The sequence below is a fragment of the Microtus oregoni genome, unplaced genomic scaffold, assembly GCF_018167655.1.
Source record: "Microtus oregoni isolate MIOR12 unplaced genomic scaffold, Mior012 000070F_ref0000104, whole genome shotgun sequence".
NCBI lineage: Eukaryota > Metazoa > Chordata > Mammalia > Rodentia > Cricetidae > Microtus > Microtus oregoni.
In genome coordinates, this window is record NW_024543977.1 from 3,855,484 (window position 1) to 3,874,110 (window position 18,627).

General features: G+C 40.6%; 1 protein-coding gene across 2 annotated transcripts in view; it reads right to left on the bottom strand.

Moving 5' to 3' along the window:
• Positions 1-18,627, bottom strand: part of Mastl (microtubule associated serine/threonine kinase like) — a 58,098-nt gene that overhangs the window by 36,114 nt on the left and 3,357 nt on the right. For both annotated transcript variants that reach the window (XM_041641644.1, XM_041641643.1), the window contains exons 2-7: positions 17,915-18,052; positions 12,493-12,632; positions 11,805-11,893; positions 6,944-7,050; positions 6,154-6,298; positions 3,321-3,493 (exon numbers count right to left, since the gene is read on the bottom strand). In XM_041641644.1, coding sequence (XP_041497578.1) covers positions 3,321-3,493; positions 6,154-6,298; positions 6,944-7,050; positions 11,805-11,893; positions 12,493-12,632; positions 17,915-18,052 — 792 coding nt within the window. The remainder of the gene's footprint in view (positions 1-3,320; positions 3,494-6,153; positions 6,299-6,943; positions 7,051-11,804; positions 11,894-12,492; positions 12,633-17,914; positions 18,053-18,627) is intronic.

The window sequence follows — 18,627 nt, forward strand, 5'->3', positions numbered from 1 at the left end:
CATTTGACAAAATTCAACATCCCTTTATGATAAAAGTATTGGAGCGATTAAGGATACAAGGGTCATACCTAAATATAATAAAAGCTATATACAGCAAGCCGACAGCTAACATCAAATTAAATGGAGAGAAACTCAAAGCCATCCCACTAAACTCAGGAACACGACAAGGCTGTCCACTCTCGCCATACCTCTTCAATATAGTGCTTGAAGTTCTAGCAATAGCAAGAAGACAACATAATGGGATCAAGGGGATTCGAATTGGAAAGGAAGAAGTTAAACTTTCGTTATTTGCAGATAACATGATAGTGTACATAAGCGACCCCCAAAACTCTACCAAAGAACTCCTATAGCTGATAAACACCTTTAGTAATGTGGCAGGATACAAGATCAACTCCAAAAAATCAGTCGCCCTCTTATACACAAAGGATATGGAAGCAGAGAGGGAAATCAGAGAAGCTTCACCTTTCACGATAGCCACAAACAGCATAAAATATCTTGGGGTAAATCTAACTAAGGAAGTGATAGATCTATTTGACAAGAACTATAAGGCATTGAAGAAAGAAATTGAAGAGGATACCAGAAAATGGATGGACCTCCCTTGCTCTTGGATTGGGAGGATCAACATAGTAAAAATGGCAATTCTACCAAAGGCAGTTTATAGATTCAATGCAATCCCCATCAAGATCCCATCAAAATTCTTCACAGATCTTGAGAGGACAATAATCAACTTTATATGGAAAAATAAAAAACCCAGGATAGCCAAAACAATCCTATACAATAAAGGATTGTCTGGAGGCATTACCATCCCTAACTTCAAACTCTATTACAGAGCTACAGTAATGAAAACAGTGTGGTACTGGCATAAAAACAGAGAAGTCGACCAATGGAATCGTATAGAAGACCCGAATTTTAACCCACAACCCTATGAACACCTCATTTTCGATAAAGGAGCTAAAAGTATACAATGGAAGAAAGAAAGCATCAACAAATGGTGCTGGCACAACTGGATGTCAACCTGTAGAAGAATGAAAATAGACCCATATCTATCACCATGCACAAAACTCAAGTCCAAATGGATTAAAGACCTCAATATCAGCCCGAACACACTGAACCTGATAGAAGAGAAAGTGGGAAGTACCCTACAACAGATGGGCACAGGCGATTGCTTCCTAGGTATAACCCCAGCAGCACAGACATTAAGGGCAACATTGAATAAATGGGACCTATTAAAACTGAGAAGCTTCTGTAAAGCAAAGGACACTGTCACTAAGACAAAAAGGCAACCTACTGACTGGGAGAAGATCTTCACCAACCCCACAACAGACAAAGGTCTGATCTCCAAAATATATAGAGAACTCAAGAAACTAGACTTTAAAATGCTAATTAACCCAATTAAAAAATGGGGCACTGAACTGAACAGAGAATTCTCAGCAGAAGAAGTTCAAATGGCCAAAAGACACTTAAGGTCATGCTCAACCTCGTTAGCAATCAGGGAAATGCAAATCAAAACAACTTTGAGATATCATCTTACACCTGTCAGAATGGCTAAAGTCAAAAACACCAATGATAGCCTTTGCTGGAGAGGCTGTGGAGGAAGGGGTACCCTCATCCATTACTTGTGGGATAGCAATCTTGTGCAACCACTGTGGAAATCCATGTTTCGGTTTCTCAGGAAATTCGGGATCAACTTACCCCTGGACCCAGCAATACCACTCTTGGGAATATACCCAAGAGATGCCCGATCATATGACAAAAGCATTTGTTCATCTATGTTCATAGCAGTATTATTTGTAATAGCCAGAACCTGGAAACAACCTAGATGCCCTTCAATGGAAGAATGGATGAAGAAAGTATGGAATATATACACATTAGAGTACTACGCTGTGGTAAAAAACAATGACTTCTCAAATTTTGCATGCAAATGGATGGAAATAGAAAACACTATTCTGAGTGAGGTATCCCAGACCCAAAAAGATGAACATGGGATGTACTCACTCATAATTGGTTTCTAGCCATAAATAAGGGTCACGGAGACTACAATTGGTGAACCTAAAGAAGCTAAATAAGAAGGTGAACCCATGGAAAAACATATAGTTACCCTCTTGGCTATGGGAAGTAGACAAAATAGCCGGGGAGAAAATTGGGATCTTGGGGGTGGGGTGGGATGAGGGAGTTGGGGAGAGAAAAGTGAGAAGGGAAGGAGGGGGGAACTTGGGGAAACGGGAGGATTGGGATAAAGGAAGGTTGGACAGGGGAGCACGGAAACACAATTCTTAGTTAAGGGATCCACCTTAGGGTTGGCAAGAGACTTGACCGTAGAGTGGCGCCCAGGAGCCCAGGGTGATGTCCCCAGATAGTCCCTTGGCAGCTGAGGATAGGGAACCTGAAATGACCCTATCCTATAGCAATACTGATGAATATCTTGCATATCACCATAGAACCTTCATCTGGTGATGGATGGAGATAGAGACAGAGACCCACACTGGAGCACTGGACTGAGCTCCCAAGGTCCCAATGAGGAGCGAAAGGAGGGAGAAGATGAGCAAGGAAGTCAGGCCCACGAGGGGTGCACCCACCCACTGAGACAATGGGCTGATCTAATGGGAGCTCACCAAGGCCAACTGGACTGTGACTGAAAAAGCATGGGATAAAACCGGACTTTCTGAACATGGCGAACAATGAGGGCTGATGAGAAGCCAGGGACAATGGCACGGGGTTTTGATCCTACTTCATGTACTGGCTTTGTGGGAGCCTAGCCAGTTTGGATGTTCACCTTCCTAGACATGGACGGAGGGGGGCGGACCTAGGACTTTCCACAGGCAGGGAACCCTGACTGCTCTTTAGACTGGAGAGGGAGGGGGAGAGGAGTTTGGGGGGAGGGGGAGAAGGGTGGGAGGAGGGGGAGGGAAATGGGAGGTTGGGAGGAGGCGGATACTTTTTTTTTCCTTTTCTCAATAAAAAAAATTAATAAAAAACAAAGTATGTAGGTAAACAAACAACAAACTATTATTCCTGTCTTTATTACAGAAGGAAATTAAAAAGTCTGCCAGGAAGCCAAACATTTTCTATTGGTTTACTTAATACTTAATCACTCATCATACTTTAAGCAAGACTCATATCATAACTGAATAAGAAATGAAATAAAAATATTAAAAGAATTTGACAGAATGTCCCAGAAAAATAAAGAGCTTTTATAATACTGCAACTGTGCCCATATGACAATGCTACTTCCTCATAGGTTTTACACGGATAGGCATGGCGTGGCCATCACTGGCTGCACCTGTACCACCAGCTTGGGCTTCCACAGACGCCCTCCTCACCTGGCAGTCTCTTTCCCACTCGGGACTGCTGTGGCACTCTGACTCCATACTGGACACGAAGGTCTGGGACTGACTGCTAGTGTCTGCTGTGCCCAGCCTTTTCCTGCACTGGAGCAGATTGGAGGTCAGACATTTCACAGGGGCTTCTGGATTGGATGTAAGTCTTTCAAGGCCTCGGGAGAAAAATACTTGTTTATTTTCACAGCTATTAGTTCTTTATGAAACTTGACTCTTTCCAGGTAACTGCATATTACATTATATATGATAACTATTGTAAACATTATCTAGTCCCCAAGGATGGTAGTGTGCCTGATATGATTTTTATTATGTTCAGATTCATGAATTATTTCACATGTAGGCAAAGCTCCAACAGTTATAACAAAAGAAAATCCATTTACATTTGTAAAATAAAAGCCAGGAGAAGGAAATTTAAATATAACTAGAAGGAAATTTATTTTGAGTTATATGATTTATTTTAGAGTTATAAATAAAGGACAATTTACTGGATTGCACTATTGAAATATGCTATAAGCTTAGAATGTTACCAGATTCATCCAGAACAATTTATGTTTAATTAAAATTGTAGCAGTAATGGAGATGTTGAAATTTATGATGCTCATCAGTGTGAATTACACAAAGCCATAGGCATTTGCTTTATTTATTTATTATTTAATTTTTGCAGTGCTCAGGATTGTACCCACAGCAGTGTATACATTTAACAAACATTCTACCGATGAGCTTCACACTTATACCTCCATAGGGAATTTTGTTACATGATGGAAAACTGCCTGTCTGCCAGCGTGCAGTGCAATAAGGTAGTACCTAGAGTATACTTGCCCCCTCCATCCTACATTAATATGGTTAGAAATGGTTACTCCTTAGCTGTGTGCGTGTTCATTCGAGCTGGAGGCAGAGTCTGGGCAGGCACCATGTATCATCATCATCATCATCATCTTCGTATGTAGTTTCTGATTTTTTTTTTTTGTTTTTTTTTTTTTGGTTTTTCAAGACATGGTTTCTCTGTGTAGCTTTGGAGTCTGTCACGGAACTTACTCTGTAGACCAGGCTGGCCTCAAACTCACAGAGATCTGCCTGTCTCTTGCCTCCTGAGTACTAGGATTAAAGGTGTACACCACCGCCACCTGGCATATTTTCTGAATTTTAGTTTATTTTTATTTTATATGTATAGGTATTTTGCTTGCATGTGTGTCTGGACATCATGTGCATGCCTAGTACCCACTGAGGTCAGAAAGCGTGTTAAGATATCCTAGAACTGGACTTACAAACGGTTGTGAGCTGCCATGTGGGGGCTGGGAATTGAAGCCAGATCCTCTGGAAAAGCAGCCAGTGCCGTAATTGCTGAGTCATCTTTCCATGTGTTTTAAAGATAAGATCTCTCACAGGCTAAGAGTTATGCAAGCAGGATAGGCTGGCTGACCAGTCAGCCCAAGGAATCCCTGTCTGTTTCTGTATGTAGTTCTGGGATTACAAAAGCACCATCATGCCCTTTTCAAGTGGTTTTGCATACAGAATAAAGGTCCTCACTTTACTTTCAATTAAAGACAGACAATTGTGCTGAATTACGTAGACATCTGAAGATTTTATATGTCTGTAAAAATGCGTATTGTGGTGACCTGAATGAGAATGACCTACATTGGCTCATGTTGGGTCAGTTGGTCCCCAGTTGGTAGAAGTGTTTGGAAGGATTAGTTGTAGCCTTAAAGAAGGAAGTGCGTCACAGGACAGACTGAGGTTTCAAGCTGAGTCAAGGTGTTCTCAGCTTCTTGCTTGTAAAGATGTGACCACACAACTATTGCTCAAGCCACTATGTCCCAGCTCTGCCATCAACACCTCTAACCTCTAGAACCGGAAGCCCAGTGAGACTGTCTTGAAATAAAATGTGAGAAGATGCTGGGGTTGTGACTTGGAGGCAGAACACTGGGATGCACAAGGTCTGAGTTCCGTCACCTGCACCAGACACAGACACACACAGACACAGACACACACAGACACACAGGCAAAGACACACACAGACACACACAGACACACACACACACACAACATTAACATAATCAGTATTACATTTTACAATTAGGAAGGGAATTTCCAAGTCCATCTAATCCAACTTAATTTTTCATACACAAATCCTCTAGGTGGATTAAGTTGGCCTCGAACTCAGAGATCCACCTGTTTTTGGTGTTGCTATTAAAGGTGTGTGCCACTATACCCAGCATTTTCTCTTAAATGCAAAAATACACTTACTTTGAAACATGTTGTGGAGACATATACCTGTAACTTTAGTACTCAGGAGGCTGAGGCAAGAACACTGAAATTTAAAGGCCAACCTGGGCTCAACATTAGCATGGACAACATATTAAGAACTTGTCTCAAAACACCAACAAAACAAAATAAAAAGAAGCAAGCAAACAAACAAAAACCCCAAAGCAATGAGCAACGACCAAACCTCAGCCGACTCTGTTTTGAGTTTTAAATTTAAACTATCTCAGAATCTTTTGGGAATAAATTTATAAAGACAAACACTGCAGCTACTTTATCTTTTTCATATACAATTTTCATAAGTCAAAGTTTAGTGACATTTACTCAACCATCATTCCTAAATTATAGGTAATTAAATATGATTATTAGCAAGACAGTTTATTCTGTGGGATTTATAAAATCCACTGTGATCATCATTTATGTAATAATATAGGAGTGTCACAGACTGTCTGACTATTGGCATTTTTAAGTTATTAAATTGCTAGTAGGAATTTAAAATTTTGAGATGTTTTTTAAAGTACACTCTTGGTGGAAAAAAATAGTCTTTTATACTTACATGGCTTTAGCAGCCTGCTAGAATGAGAAGGCTCCTTCTGATCTATGGACATAGGGCAAATTAATCCTTGAGAAAGTTGTGCTTCAGACTTAGGGGCTGAAAACACGGTTGCAGAGTCTTGATCTTTTTCTCCAATTGGTGTGAACTATGAAAAAGCAGAATTATTTGGGGCCAGTGAGATAGTCGCGGGTAAAAGCACCTCCCACCTGAGGACTTGACTTCAATCCCTGGGTCTCCCGTGCGGTGGAAGGAGAGAACTGACTATAAGTTATCCTCTGCTTCCATCCCTGGGTCTCCCGTGCGGTGGAAGGAGAGAACTGACTATAAGTTATCCTCTGCTCCAATCCCTGGGTCTCCCGTGTGGTGAAGGAGAGAACTGACTTGTACAAGTTATCCCCTGCTTCCATCCCTGGGTCTCCCGTGCGGTGGAAGGAGAGAACTGACTATAAGTTATCCCCTGCTTCCATCCCTGGGTCTCCCGTGCGGTGGAAGGAGAGAACTGACTTGTACAAGTTATCCTCTGCTTCCATTTGTGCGCCGTGGTGCACACACCCACACCCACATGTGATAAAAATGTTCTAAAAAGAAAAATAGTAAAAGCAAAAATTAAAAACAAATACTAAGAGATTCATTTTCAGATGAATACAGAAAATAGATGCCCTACCACCTGGGTACACAAACTGCCAAAAGTAAGGCCCCCTCACGTTATATATATATATTATTTTTATCTTAAAGCAGGTTAACACTTTAAGTGGTAATGACGAAAAGGTTTTCCTTATTGAGTACTCACAAATCCCAAAGAACTGATGAGAGATAAGATTTGTCCTGGGGTTCGTGAGTAATCCTGCTTAGGCTTAGCCATGGAGGGTGTTGTAAGAATATCCATCATATTGATATCTATGCAAAGAAAAATATATGAATATAGTTAAAAACCATTGCTATCATTGACTATATCAGTAATCATATATTCTGAACCATACCTCTCTTTGTTATTGAGACAGGGTTTCTCTGTGTGAAGCTCTGGCTGTCTGCCTCCTGAGTGCTGGTGGCATGCACCACCACCACAGGTCCTTTGTCTCTCTATGTTATTAACTTTACCTACAAAACTGGCTAGTGTAGGATACATATATGCAGAGAAAGTTCTGAACTACAGAGGCAACATTTACAACTAATTAATTAGTTGAAATCATTAAAAATTGAGAGGTAGAGATATGGCTCAGTGGTAGAGTGTCTTGTCCAGCAAAGCATGCATAAGGCCCTGGGTTCTAGCCTCAGGATGGGAAAAACATTTTCTACAACAGTCTTGTAGAATAGATAGAAAACAGCAAAATAACTCAGAACACTATCAGCTTTTTAAGAAACACTCAGTCACTAATTATCAGTTATTTCAATACAAGCAATTGCCACTGCTATTGGCTAGTCACCAAAACAAGACCTCATTGTTGAGAGCAGCGCACAGCACACTCCCTTACTGTGTGATACAGAGAAGTTACAATGAAAGTGAGACAGGAGTTCCTTCCCTGCTGGCTGGCCCTCACAGAACCAGAGGGTGCAAGGGGAATGCTGGGGGGAATCCTGCTGGCTGGCCCTCACAGAACCAGAGGGTGCAAGGGGAATGCTGGGGGGAATCCTGCTGGCTGGCCCTCACAGAACCAGAGGGTGCAAGGGGAATGCTGGGGGGAATCCTGCTGGCTGGCCCTCACAGAACCAGAGGGTGCAAGGGGAATGCTGGGGGGAATCCTGCTGGCTGGCCCTCACAGAACCAGAGGGTGCAAGGGGAATGCTGGGGGGAATCCTGCTGGCTGGCCCTCACAGAACCAGAGGGTGCAAAGGGGCCTCTGAGGGTGAATCCCTGCTGGCTGGTCCTCACAGTACCAGAGGGTGCTAGGGGGTCGCTGGGGGATGGTGGAAATCCCTGCTGGCTGGCTCTCACAGAACCAGTGGGGCCAGGGGGGCCGTTGGAGGGGGATTATCAATACCAGGCTTACCCAGCTATAGATGCTGTATACAATAGTGCTGTCAGACTAGGCCAGGCAGGCCCATTGGTGCAATAGTGGCACCATATGTTAAAGGGTAACTTACAAGTCTCTAAGTGGATTTCAGGCCTGCTCTGAGGGACAGAATCCTTGTCTGATACGTTAAACTAAATCAAAAGTCCATGTTTGGAAATGTCATAAACCTTTGGGAGGGAGGAAGTTCCTCTGCTCTAATTTTGACAAATGGGATCTGATGTACCTATCAAATTGCCTTCAAAATAATTATGTTTATATCCATAGATCATTGCTGCTGTCAGTTCTGGCTAGAGAAGTTTATCTTTGTAGTGGGTTCAGTAATTACAGATGCTCATACCTGTCAAAGTGACTACTGAATGCCCAGCATGAAGAGGCCATTTCTGGCACATATCCTACCTCCAGGTGCAGGGAACATCACAGACAGGATGGGAGCATTGCTAGAGCTGGAGAGTGGGGGTAAGGATGATGTGGGAGGTTGACTTACAGGAATGACTGTATATTCTTGAGTTTAAGCCAACTGTGATCACTTGAACAAGACCTGCACAAGACTGGGCCTACCCACATCACAACAGGGGTAGGGAAGGGTAACAAGGTCTGCAGTTATTAGTTTCCAGGGGAGGAGAGACATTTCCTTCAGGGATGTAGCCACAGGGAAAGTCCCACACTCCTGCAAACAACCCTACTGTAACTAACTGGGCTTTTAAGAGAACACAGAAGACATGAAAACATTATAGAGGGACTAATTGGGACGAGGGAGGTAATCAGCAGAAGTGGGATAACAGGGTAAAGGGCGTGTGTGAATACGATCAAACACATTATAAGCATGTATGAAAAACATCACTGTCATATGGAAGACCTAAAAGTTATAAGCTCTAAAAATAGACAAGATATAAATAAAGTATTGGGGTATTTATTTGTTATAAATAAAGTATTGGGGGGGGGGAGAAAATAAGGAGTTAATCCAATTATGGTTCCTTTATATTAACTCATATGTTAAGCTTAGGTCAAGAGAAAAACTGATCTACTTTATTAGAATGTTTCAATATATAGTATTTGTGATGGTTTGAATATGTATTTCATATATTAGAATGCTTAGTCACCAGGGAGTGGCACTGTTTGAAATGATTAGAAGGGTTAGGAGGTATGGTCTTGTTGGAGTAGATCTTGCCTTGTTTAAGGAAGTGTGTCACTTCAGAGTGAGTACTGAGGTTTCAAAAGGCCATGCCAGGCCCAGTCTCTGTCTCTCTCTCTACCTGCAGATCAGGATGTAAAGCTCTCAATTACTCATCTAGGGCTTACCAATGTACAGCCATGCTCCATGCCATGATGACAATGGACTAGCCCCCTGAAATTGTAAGCAAGCCCCCAATTAAACGCTTGTTTTACAAGAGTTGACTTGATTGTGGTGTCTCTCACAGCAATAGAACAATAACTAAGGTAATACTTTAAAATAAATTCAACATTGGGACTGGAGAGAGGCCTCAGGGGTTAAGAATACTGGCTGTTCTTCTGGAGGTCCTGAGTTCAATTCTCAGCAACCACATGGTGGCTCACAACCATCTGTAATGAGATCTGGCGCCCTCTTCTGGCACGCAGGTGTACATGAAGGCAGAACACTACATACATAATAAACTTTAAAAAAAAATCATAAAGAAGTCTGCTCTTTATATAAGCCCTGTTCTATACTTAATTATAGACTTGTATGTATGTTCAAATGCTTACAATTTCAGAGTTTACAAATTTTAGATCCAATTTTACATTACTCTTCATTTACTAAACATTTTGAAAAAGCTGGGTGTAGTAGCACATGCCTGTATCCCAGTGCTCAGGAGGCAGAGGCAGGAGAATTTTCACATGTTCAAGTCTGTCTGGTCTGTACAGTAAATCACAGTCTAGCCAGGGCTACAGAACAAGAACATGCCTCAAAAATCCAAAAGCAAGAGCCAGTGAGATGGCTCAATGGGATAAGGCGTTCACTTCCCTAGCTGGGTGCCCTGAGTTTGATCCTTGGAATCTAAGTAAAGGTAGGACAGAACAAAGTTGTCTTCTGGCCTCTGGCACTTGCCTCCACCCCATATTATGCACATATACACAATGAAAAAAATGCAAAAGCAAAATAAAAAAAAAATCTACCTTTTCAGCTAGTCCTTTGTTGTGTGTATCTGTGTTGCTGAGGGCAAACCCAGGTCTTCACACAGACTCTAAGCAAGCAACTGCCTCAGAGCCATGTTGGCACTCTCGTGGAGTTTGCTTGCTTCCTTTAGGTTACACACATGGGACTGGATTTCACCACAGCATCTTCACAGTGTGTTCTATACTTAGTTCTTCTTTCTTCCCCTCCCCAGGATCACTTTCACATCTTCCCACATTCTCTCTCTTCCTCATCTACACTCCTTTTTAAAAAGATTGATTTTTATTTATGTGTACATGGGTGTCTGAGTGCATGCAAGCCAGATGTATGTGTGTGCATGTGGAGGCGAAGACAGCGTCAGATCCCATGGAGCTGGATTACAAGCTGCTGTGAGCCACCTGACGCCAACGCTTGGAACTGAACTCTAGTTTTCTGCAGCAAGTGCTCTTACCTGCTAAGAGATCTTGCCAGCCCCTCTTCCACATTTCTTAATAGAGAATCCAGTCTATTTTCAAGATCTTACCATAAGTCTATGATGAACTTAAGTAATGTCTTGCTTCAATTAATTATACAATGGTACTGCAAATCATTTTAGTCTCTTAAGTTTTGTTCTCTACACCCACAGGTATAGAATAAATTCTAAAATGTAAGACCAAGAGGCTAGGAATGTAGTTTAGAGTCAGAATGCTTGCTTAGTGTACAAGAGACCTGAGTTTACTCTCTAGGATTAAGAACTCAATGCATCAAAACCAGATACAGTGGCTTCTGTCTATAAGCCCAGCACTGTGAGCTGCAGGCACGAATTGATGGTTATTTGTGGCTACATGACAAGGTTAAGATCAACCTAGGCTGTATAAACCCGGTGTTACTTATTATACCCTCTTCTAAAACACTCCACACAAAATCAGAGAGAATTAAAATCTTCTGCTTTCTTAAAACATAGACAATTTTTCTTTTGAAAGCACTAAGCTTTCAAAAAAATACATACTATAAATGTAAATAATCTCTTTTAGGAAAACAGGGTTCTTTTGTGTAGTTTTGCTTATGGACCAGTATTTCTTTGTAGTATTAATAGTGTAAATTTGTTATTTCTTATATTAGAATTTTAGAAATTACTCAGAACAGAACTTATTTTCATATATGTGAATGAATTGCATCTACCAAGGTCATGGTGGTGGCAGGATGTATTAGCATAAGTATTTTAGTAATCAACTCTGGATTATATTCTGTTTCAGCAAGGAGAAAGAGAATAGCAGCTGCCAGTTCCTCTTTAAAGATCTAAGAAGTTTTAAGGACTTTTGAAAATCCAAGAACGGTTATTTTCTTTCTTATCTTTTTTCTTCTTCTTCACATTCTGCCACAGACCCCAAGGGGAAAACAGAGTGACATACTAATTTCTAGCCTATCTCAGAATACCCACCACATTTTGTCTAATGTAAATTAACAAAAAAAGTTAAGTTAATGAAATAGAATGTCTGAAGTTGGCACTTACCTGCCATTATTCTTACCTCTATTCAGAGTAACTTTGGAAAGGCCAAAATCTGTCAGCTTAATATGACCCTCATTGGAAATAAGCATATTGTCTGGTTTCAAGTCCCTGACATACAAAAGGCAAACAGACACAAAAAGTAGTCTTAATGCTAAAATACCAGATGGGAAGGGGTTGGGGAATTGCAAGAGGAAATGCAATTATTTTCTTTAAAATAGAAGTCCTCATGAGTGGCTCAGTAAAGTCTAGAAAACAGTCCTCAAAACCATCTATTACATATTGGAATCTACAAAAAAATTATATGATTCAGTACTAGATTCTTTTTGGCATTCTATTCAGATATCTTATCCAGCACCAATTCAAATGTATATTCACCCCTTTAAAGCAAGGTGTGGTTAAGTTTTAACAGAGCAGAGCTATTAAGCCTTTCTCTGAGCAGAGAAGGGCATGCACATCAGCTGAGACCACAGACCATCGCTTCTGTATGGGCGTGGAAAGAGATTAATAAGCTTCATATTAAACTGTTTATGTTCAAAGCGACATTTAATAAAACATAGGGTGATTACACAAGAGCCAGTCCACTCTCTACATGCACATGACAACTGAGCTGTAGGTAAACTAGAAATACCAGCAAGCAGTTTCTGTATATGTTAAAGATTCAAACACAATACATTTTAAGTAACAATGTACAGAAAAGTCAGTCTTACCTATGGATGATTCCATGTCTATGCAGATAGTCTAAAGCCAGCGCAACTTCAGAAATATATTTTATAGCCATCTCTTCATCAAAATAACCATATATATGTAGGAGAGACTTGACATCTCCACCAATAAGATATTCCATTACCTATCAAAAAATTCAAAAATAATACACTTGAATGTATAGTTTTTGGAGATTACAGTTTTATTTTTTAGAGTAGTTACACAATAAAACATATTTTTTTTGTTATCACTCATTGCTTTAACTTATCATTTTTCTGTCTTAGTTTTCCAAGTACTGGGATGATAGGCATGTATCATCAATCCTGGCTTCTCATATTATTTTTCTGGTTAAAAACTGAACTGGTCAGTTTGAACAAAAACCAGAGTTACATGAAAGTTCAAAGACTATTATTAAAATTACTTCCATTTTTCCAGCATCTCAGTGCACAATTTTTTAAAATTGGGACAGGTTTGGTTTTCCCTCCACATATATATTTTAACATTAATATTATATATTGTGCTGGCTAGTTTTTATGTCAACTTGGCACAAGCTAGAGTCATCTGAGAGGAGTGATCTCATCTGAGAAAATGCTTCCATAAAACTGGGCTGTAGGCAGGCATGCCTGTAGGGTATTTTCTTAATTAGCGATTGAAGTAGCAGGACCCCGTTCATTGTGGACGGTGCCACCTCTGGGCTGGTGGTCCTGAATCCTATAAGAAAGCAGGCTGAACAAGCCCATGAGGACAAAGCAGGAAGCAGCACTCCTTCACGGCCTCTGTATCAGCTCCTGTCTCCAGGCTCCCGCTTCCCTCAATGGACTGTGGCTTAGGACATATAAACCAAAAAAACCCTCTTTCCTCCCCAAGCTGCTTTTGGTTATGGTGTTTCATTACATCACTAGAAACCCTAAGACATATATTAATATCTACACTCTAATAAATTAATAGTTATTTTATATGGATGTAATTTTGTTTAGATTAAGCTTTTAAATTTAAATATTACAGTTACCGCAGTTACTTGGTACTGTAATGTAATTTTATTTTATTTTACTATGCTGTTCTGGCTAGTCTTAAACTCTTGGTTATGCAGACCCTTTGGCCTTCATTTCTCTTCTATTTGTACTCCCAAGTGCACACCACTGTAGTGTGTGTTAGTGTTTGCTGAGTAATTTGATAATAAAGTTCAGAAGTTAGTGAACTGTTCCTGAAGCTTCTGTTTGGAGACGATATTCCTCTGTACACTTGGTTGGCCTAGGCTTGCGATCCTCCTGTCCTTACCTCTAAAATCTGCGACTGCAGGCTTGTTCTGTGACACCTGACGGCCATTAGACTCATCATCAGTTGCTGACTAAGGCACCCTTACATAAGTGCAGAGCAATAAAGTTCTAACATGTAGTATATTGATATTTCTATGACCATCTCAATATTGCCCTTCATAACTTCCCTCTCATAAGCCGTAACACAAGGCAATTTCTTGTTAAATCTCTCTCTAGATTCTTCTAGTCCAGAGCAAATTTTCAGTGTGCATCTTTCATGATAAAAATAATGTTGAAGAAAACAGGCTTGTTGACAGAAGGAAGCTTTTTAATTTGAGATTATTTGATGAATTTTCTCATGATTTGATCCATGTTATGAATATTTGGCATAAATATAGAGGTGATACAGTCCTTTCTGGTAACGGCCACCAGATGAGACTGTAATTAGATGAGTTTGAGCTTTCGTTTTCTTCTTGAGCACCTCCCTTGCACACCCAACCTCACTCCTGCCAACGTACCTGGGGACTAATCTTTGGGTCCAGCGGATCTTATAAAGCACTCTACTACTGAGCTATAGCTTCAGGCCTCTGGATCTCTAATAAACCCCTCGATAGTGTGGCCATGTTTGTCTATGGACCACATTTTGAGTACCAAGATCTAAACCAATAATAAAGTAGGATGTGTAAGACATGTCTATTATCAACGAAATGTCTAGAATAAATGAAAATAGAACTGGAAATATAGCTTAGTGGCAGGATTCCTCCCTAGCATGTGTAGGGCTCTGAGTTTGCACCCCAGCACCATATATAAACAATAAACCAAAAACAAAAGAAATAAAAATACTATACCTGTTTAATAATTCTAGAGTGAGAACAAAAAGCTACAATGCTGAGCAATCACACCTACCACTTACCTATTGTTTTAATAGAATTGGAAGCTACTGGCTACCAGTGAGTTAAATCAGGGTCAATAACAGAGACACAATCATGGTTTTTATACACATACGTGTAAAACAGGATGCTATGAAGATATTTGAAGGCCTCCAGAAGAATTAAAGGATTAAGCAGAGGCAGGTAAGCACAGATAACTTATCAACCCGGGATCATGTCTGGCTTGAGCCCCATCTGCATCTAGCTGCACGTACAAATCCTCTCCAAACAAAGCAGTTAGGTCACCCTGACCTATATATACCTCCCTGCCAAACCTTATTAGCTCTTCTTTTGTGGCGAAACACATCTTGAAACTTATCCTGAAACCAGAGGTGGTAGGTCAGTCCAGTCTACACTGGTGCAGTCAGACAATCCATGTTCTAAACATGAAATTTTAAAGGAAAACTCCTATGTATGACCTTATGCCTATGCATAATTGGGCATGTATAGAATTAAAGTCAGAGGCATCACAGGAAAGGACATGCATAATAGGCAAAAGCTTACGCAAGCCAAGCTTTCAATCAAACAGAGAAGCACCACACCCCTCTAGAAATCAACTCCTCTTCCTGCTGGAAGCCTCAGGCAGTAACCAGGGAGCTCTGCAGCAAATTTCTCAGTGCTGTTATTCTTTTCAGCTATCGAAACCACACATCCTCTGTGTCTCTGCATAACACTTTGCTTGGTGTTGGGTGGTATCCATGTGTGTGTGTTTCTTCAATTCTTGGAGCAAGATGCTGACAACCAGGACACATCTGGTCCAGGTTGGTAACAAGACAACGCTCCCACCTTCTTTGGACATAGCATTCAAGGATATTACCCTTTTTATTTTTTTTTCTGTGAAGATGCAGATAATAAACACTTTGGGCTTTGTGGGACTCTTACAGTTATTTCACTCTGCCATTGTAATACTGCTGAAGATGTAGGTAACAAAAGGATGTGGTTAGGTTCCAATAAAACTTTACCCACTGACTAAAATTCAAATTTCAATGTAATTTTCAAGTAACAAAAAAAGTATTTTCTTGGTGTTGTGTGGTATACATGTGTATTCACAGGGCCAGAGGACATCAGGAATACTACTCTGTCCCTGTCTTTATTCTCTGACTCTGGAGCTTGGTGGGTAGCAAGCCTCAGTGATATTTGTGTTTTGTGACCCTACATAAAGCACTAGTATTACAGGGCCATCTATGATCACACTTAGCGTATTATGAGCTCTAGGAATTTGAACTCAGGTTCTCCTGGCTATGCAGCAAGAACTCTTGCCCACTGAACTATTCCAATTTCCAAAAATAGTCTTTGAAGTTTTTTTCTTAATGTCCTCCCACCCCCCACTTTTCTAAAGCATAGTCTTCTGTATCCAGGATGGCCTCAAACTTGTTTGAACGCCCAATCCTCCTGCCTCTACCTCCTCAGTGCTGGGATTAAATGTGCATACCAACACATCCAGTTTATTTGGTGCTCTAAACCCAGAGCAAAAATAAATAATTAAATTAAATTAAATTTCAAAAAAAAAAAAAAAAAGCAAATGTTCTTCTTGGCTCCTAACAGTCAGACTTGGTCATAGGTCAGTGGTTTGTAACCACTAGCTTAGCAGATGGAAAGTCAATTGCTCTTCTATTTGGTATTCATTTTTTTTAATTTATTTATTTATTAAAGATTTCTGTCTCTTCCCCGCCGACACCTCCCATTTCCCCCCCCTCCCCCAATCAAGTCCCCCTCTCTCTTCAGCCCAAAGAGCGATCAGGGTTCCCTGCCCTGTGGGAAGTCCAAGGACCACCCACCTCCATCCAGGTGGGTATTCATTTTTTATAGTGAATCACCTGAAAAACAGAATGCTATTTCACACTGCTTTATAACCTAGACATTTTCTGAAGGTGCTCTGCTTGATCTTACTGATCTCTCTCTCTCTCTCTCTCTCTCTCTCTCTTTCTCTCTCTCTCTCTGTCTCGCTCTCTCTCTCTCTCTCTGTCTCTCTCTCTCTCTCTGAGGCTCAGGCTGGCCCAGAATGTGCAATGTTCTTGCTTCCCCTCCAAATGCTAAGATTATAGACCTGTGCCATCTTGCACAGCTTTTAGCTTTGTTTTGGAGCTTAGCTTTCCCACACAAACTTGTATCCTCACACCAAAACTACTTCCCTAGCACCGCCAGGGATCAGCTTCATTATTGGAGCTTATCACAACCCAACACAGAAATTCACTCGACTAGGCCGGGCGATGGTGGCGCACGCCTTTAATCCCAGCACTCGGGAGGCAGAGGCAGGCGGATCTCTGTGAGTTCGAGACCAGCCTGGTCTACAGAGCTAGTTCCAGGACAGGCTCCAAAGCCACAGAGAAACCCTGTCTCGAAAAACCAAAAAAAAAAAAAAAAAAAGAAATTCACTCGACTAAAGAAAACAGAACCAGACAAAGACCTGAAACAGTTTCATCAACAACATAATCATCAAAGAAATGATCAAATTCGAGATTAAATAATGAAATGCTATGTTGTCAAAAGGTTGCTGTTCCCTGTATGATCCCGTGTACCATTTATTGAACGGTGGCTTATTAAAAAATAAAAGGACAACAAAAATGCCTTGATTGTAAATTCATCCTGATGCAATAAAAAAAGCACTCAGCACTATGCTACCAAACCTTCTTCCTTTCTAAAATTCCTGACTATATTATTAGATTTTTGTACCACATTTAACACTAGTTCAAATTTACTTGAAGGTTTCCTAAAGTTTGGAAGCAGACTAAATCATTAGGTACCAGACCAGTTTTTAGACTAGATATCATTTTTATAACTCACTTAAAGTATTCTTCAGGTAAGCATTTAAATCAGTAAACTTTGATAAAGCACATTTCCCCCATAATGTCAACAGCCTTCAAACAATCAGTTGAAGGCCAGTAGCAGGAGAGAAGACTAAAATCCTCAAAGTAAAGGAAGCCTGCCTTCAGATGGCTTGTAGAACTGGCAGCATTAATCCTTCATCAGCCTTGCAAGGAACAAACCTAGTAGTTTCGACTGCCAACCAATTAAGAGCTGAATAACTGGATTCCTTAAACAAATCCCTTTTACTGTGTCTTTACATACGTACAAACACATCCTATTGGTTCTTTTTCTTTGGAAAGCTCTCACTAAAACAGCATGTAAGTTGGTGAAGGTCATTAAACTTGCAAGTGGGAGAGCAGAAAGTTAAATGCAAGCATGCTAGACAGATGCCGTGCTCTGGGAGGGCACCAGAGGGCATCAAGCCGTTCACTCACCAGGTAGACATTGCTGGCTGACTGCAGCGAGTAGAAGAGATGCACAACGAAAGGACTTTTACTCAGAGCCAGGGCATCTCTCTCAGCTTGCACCTGATGAGTCATGTTTTTATTGATCATGTCTGCTTTTTTGACAACCTATAAAAGAGGACATGACACCAAACACATTTACCCCCTTTCTTACTAGAAAGGATTCAGAAGTTTCAAAGTTGCTATCATAAAAACACCAAGATAAGAGCTATAGATGTCATTTAGATTTGACCAACGTTAGAAAACTGCCAGATGAATATCTCAGTTGTTAAAGAAGAAAACATTTTTTAAAAAGATAACAGTGCTTGCTGTGGGACTAAACAGCAAAAGTACTTGAGAAAGAAAAGGAATTAAACTCTTTCTAATGATCTGTTTGTTTGTAGGAAAGTTTTATTAATAACAAGGTCAAAAGATAATAATGTTTCTAATAATCCCATCGAATACATACACATATACATTTTAGCTTCTCGTTCTTTAACAGAGAGGAATAGAGCATAATTGTCGAGGACTGGAAAGATGGCCCCGTGGTTAAGAGTGTGTATTACTCTGACAGAGGACCCAAGTTCAGTCCCCAGTACCCAGGTCAGAAAGCTCCCAACTGCCTGTGAGTCCAGTTCCTAGGAATCTCCAACACCTTGACCTCTCCAGGCATCCATCCACACATGTGGCACAGACTCACGTAC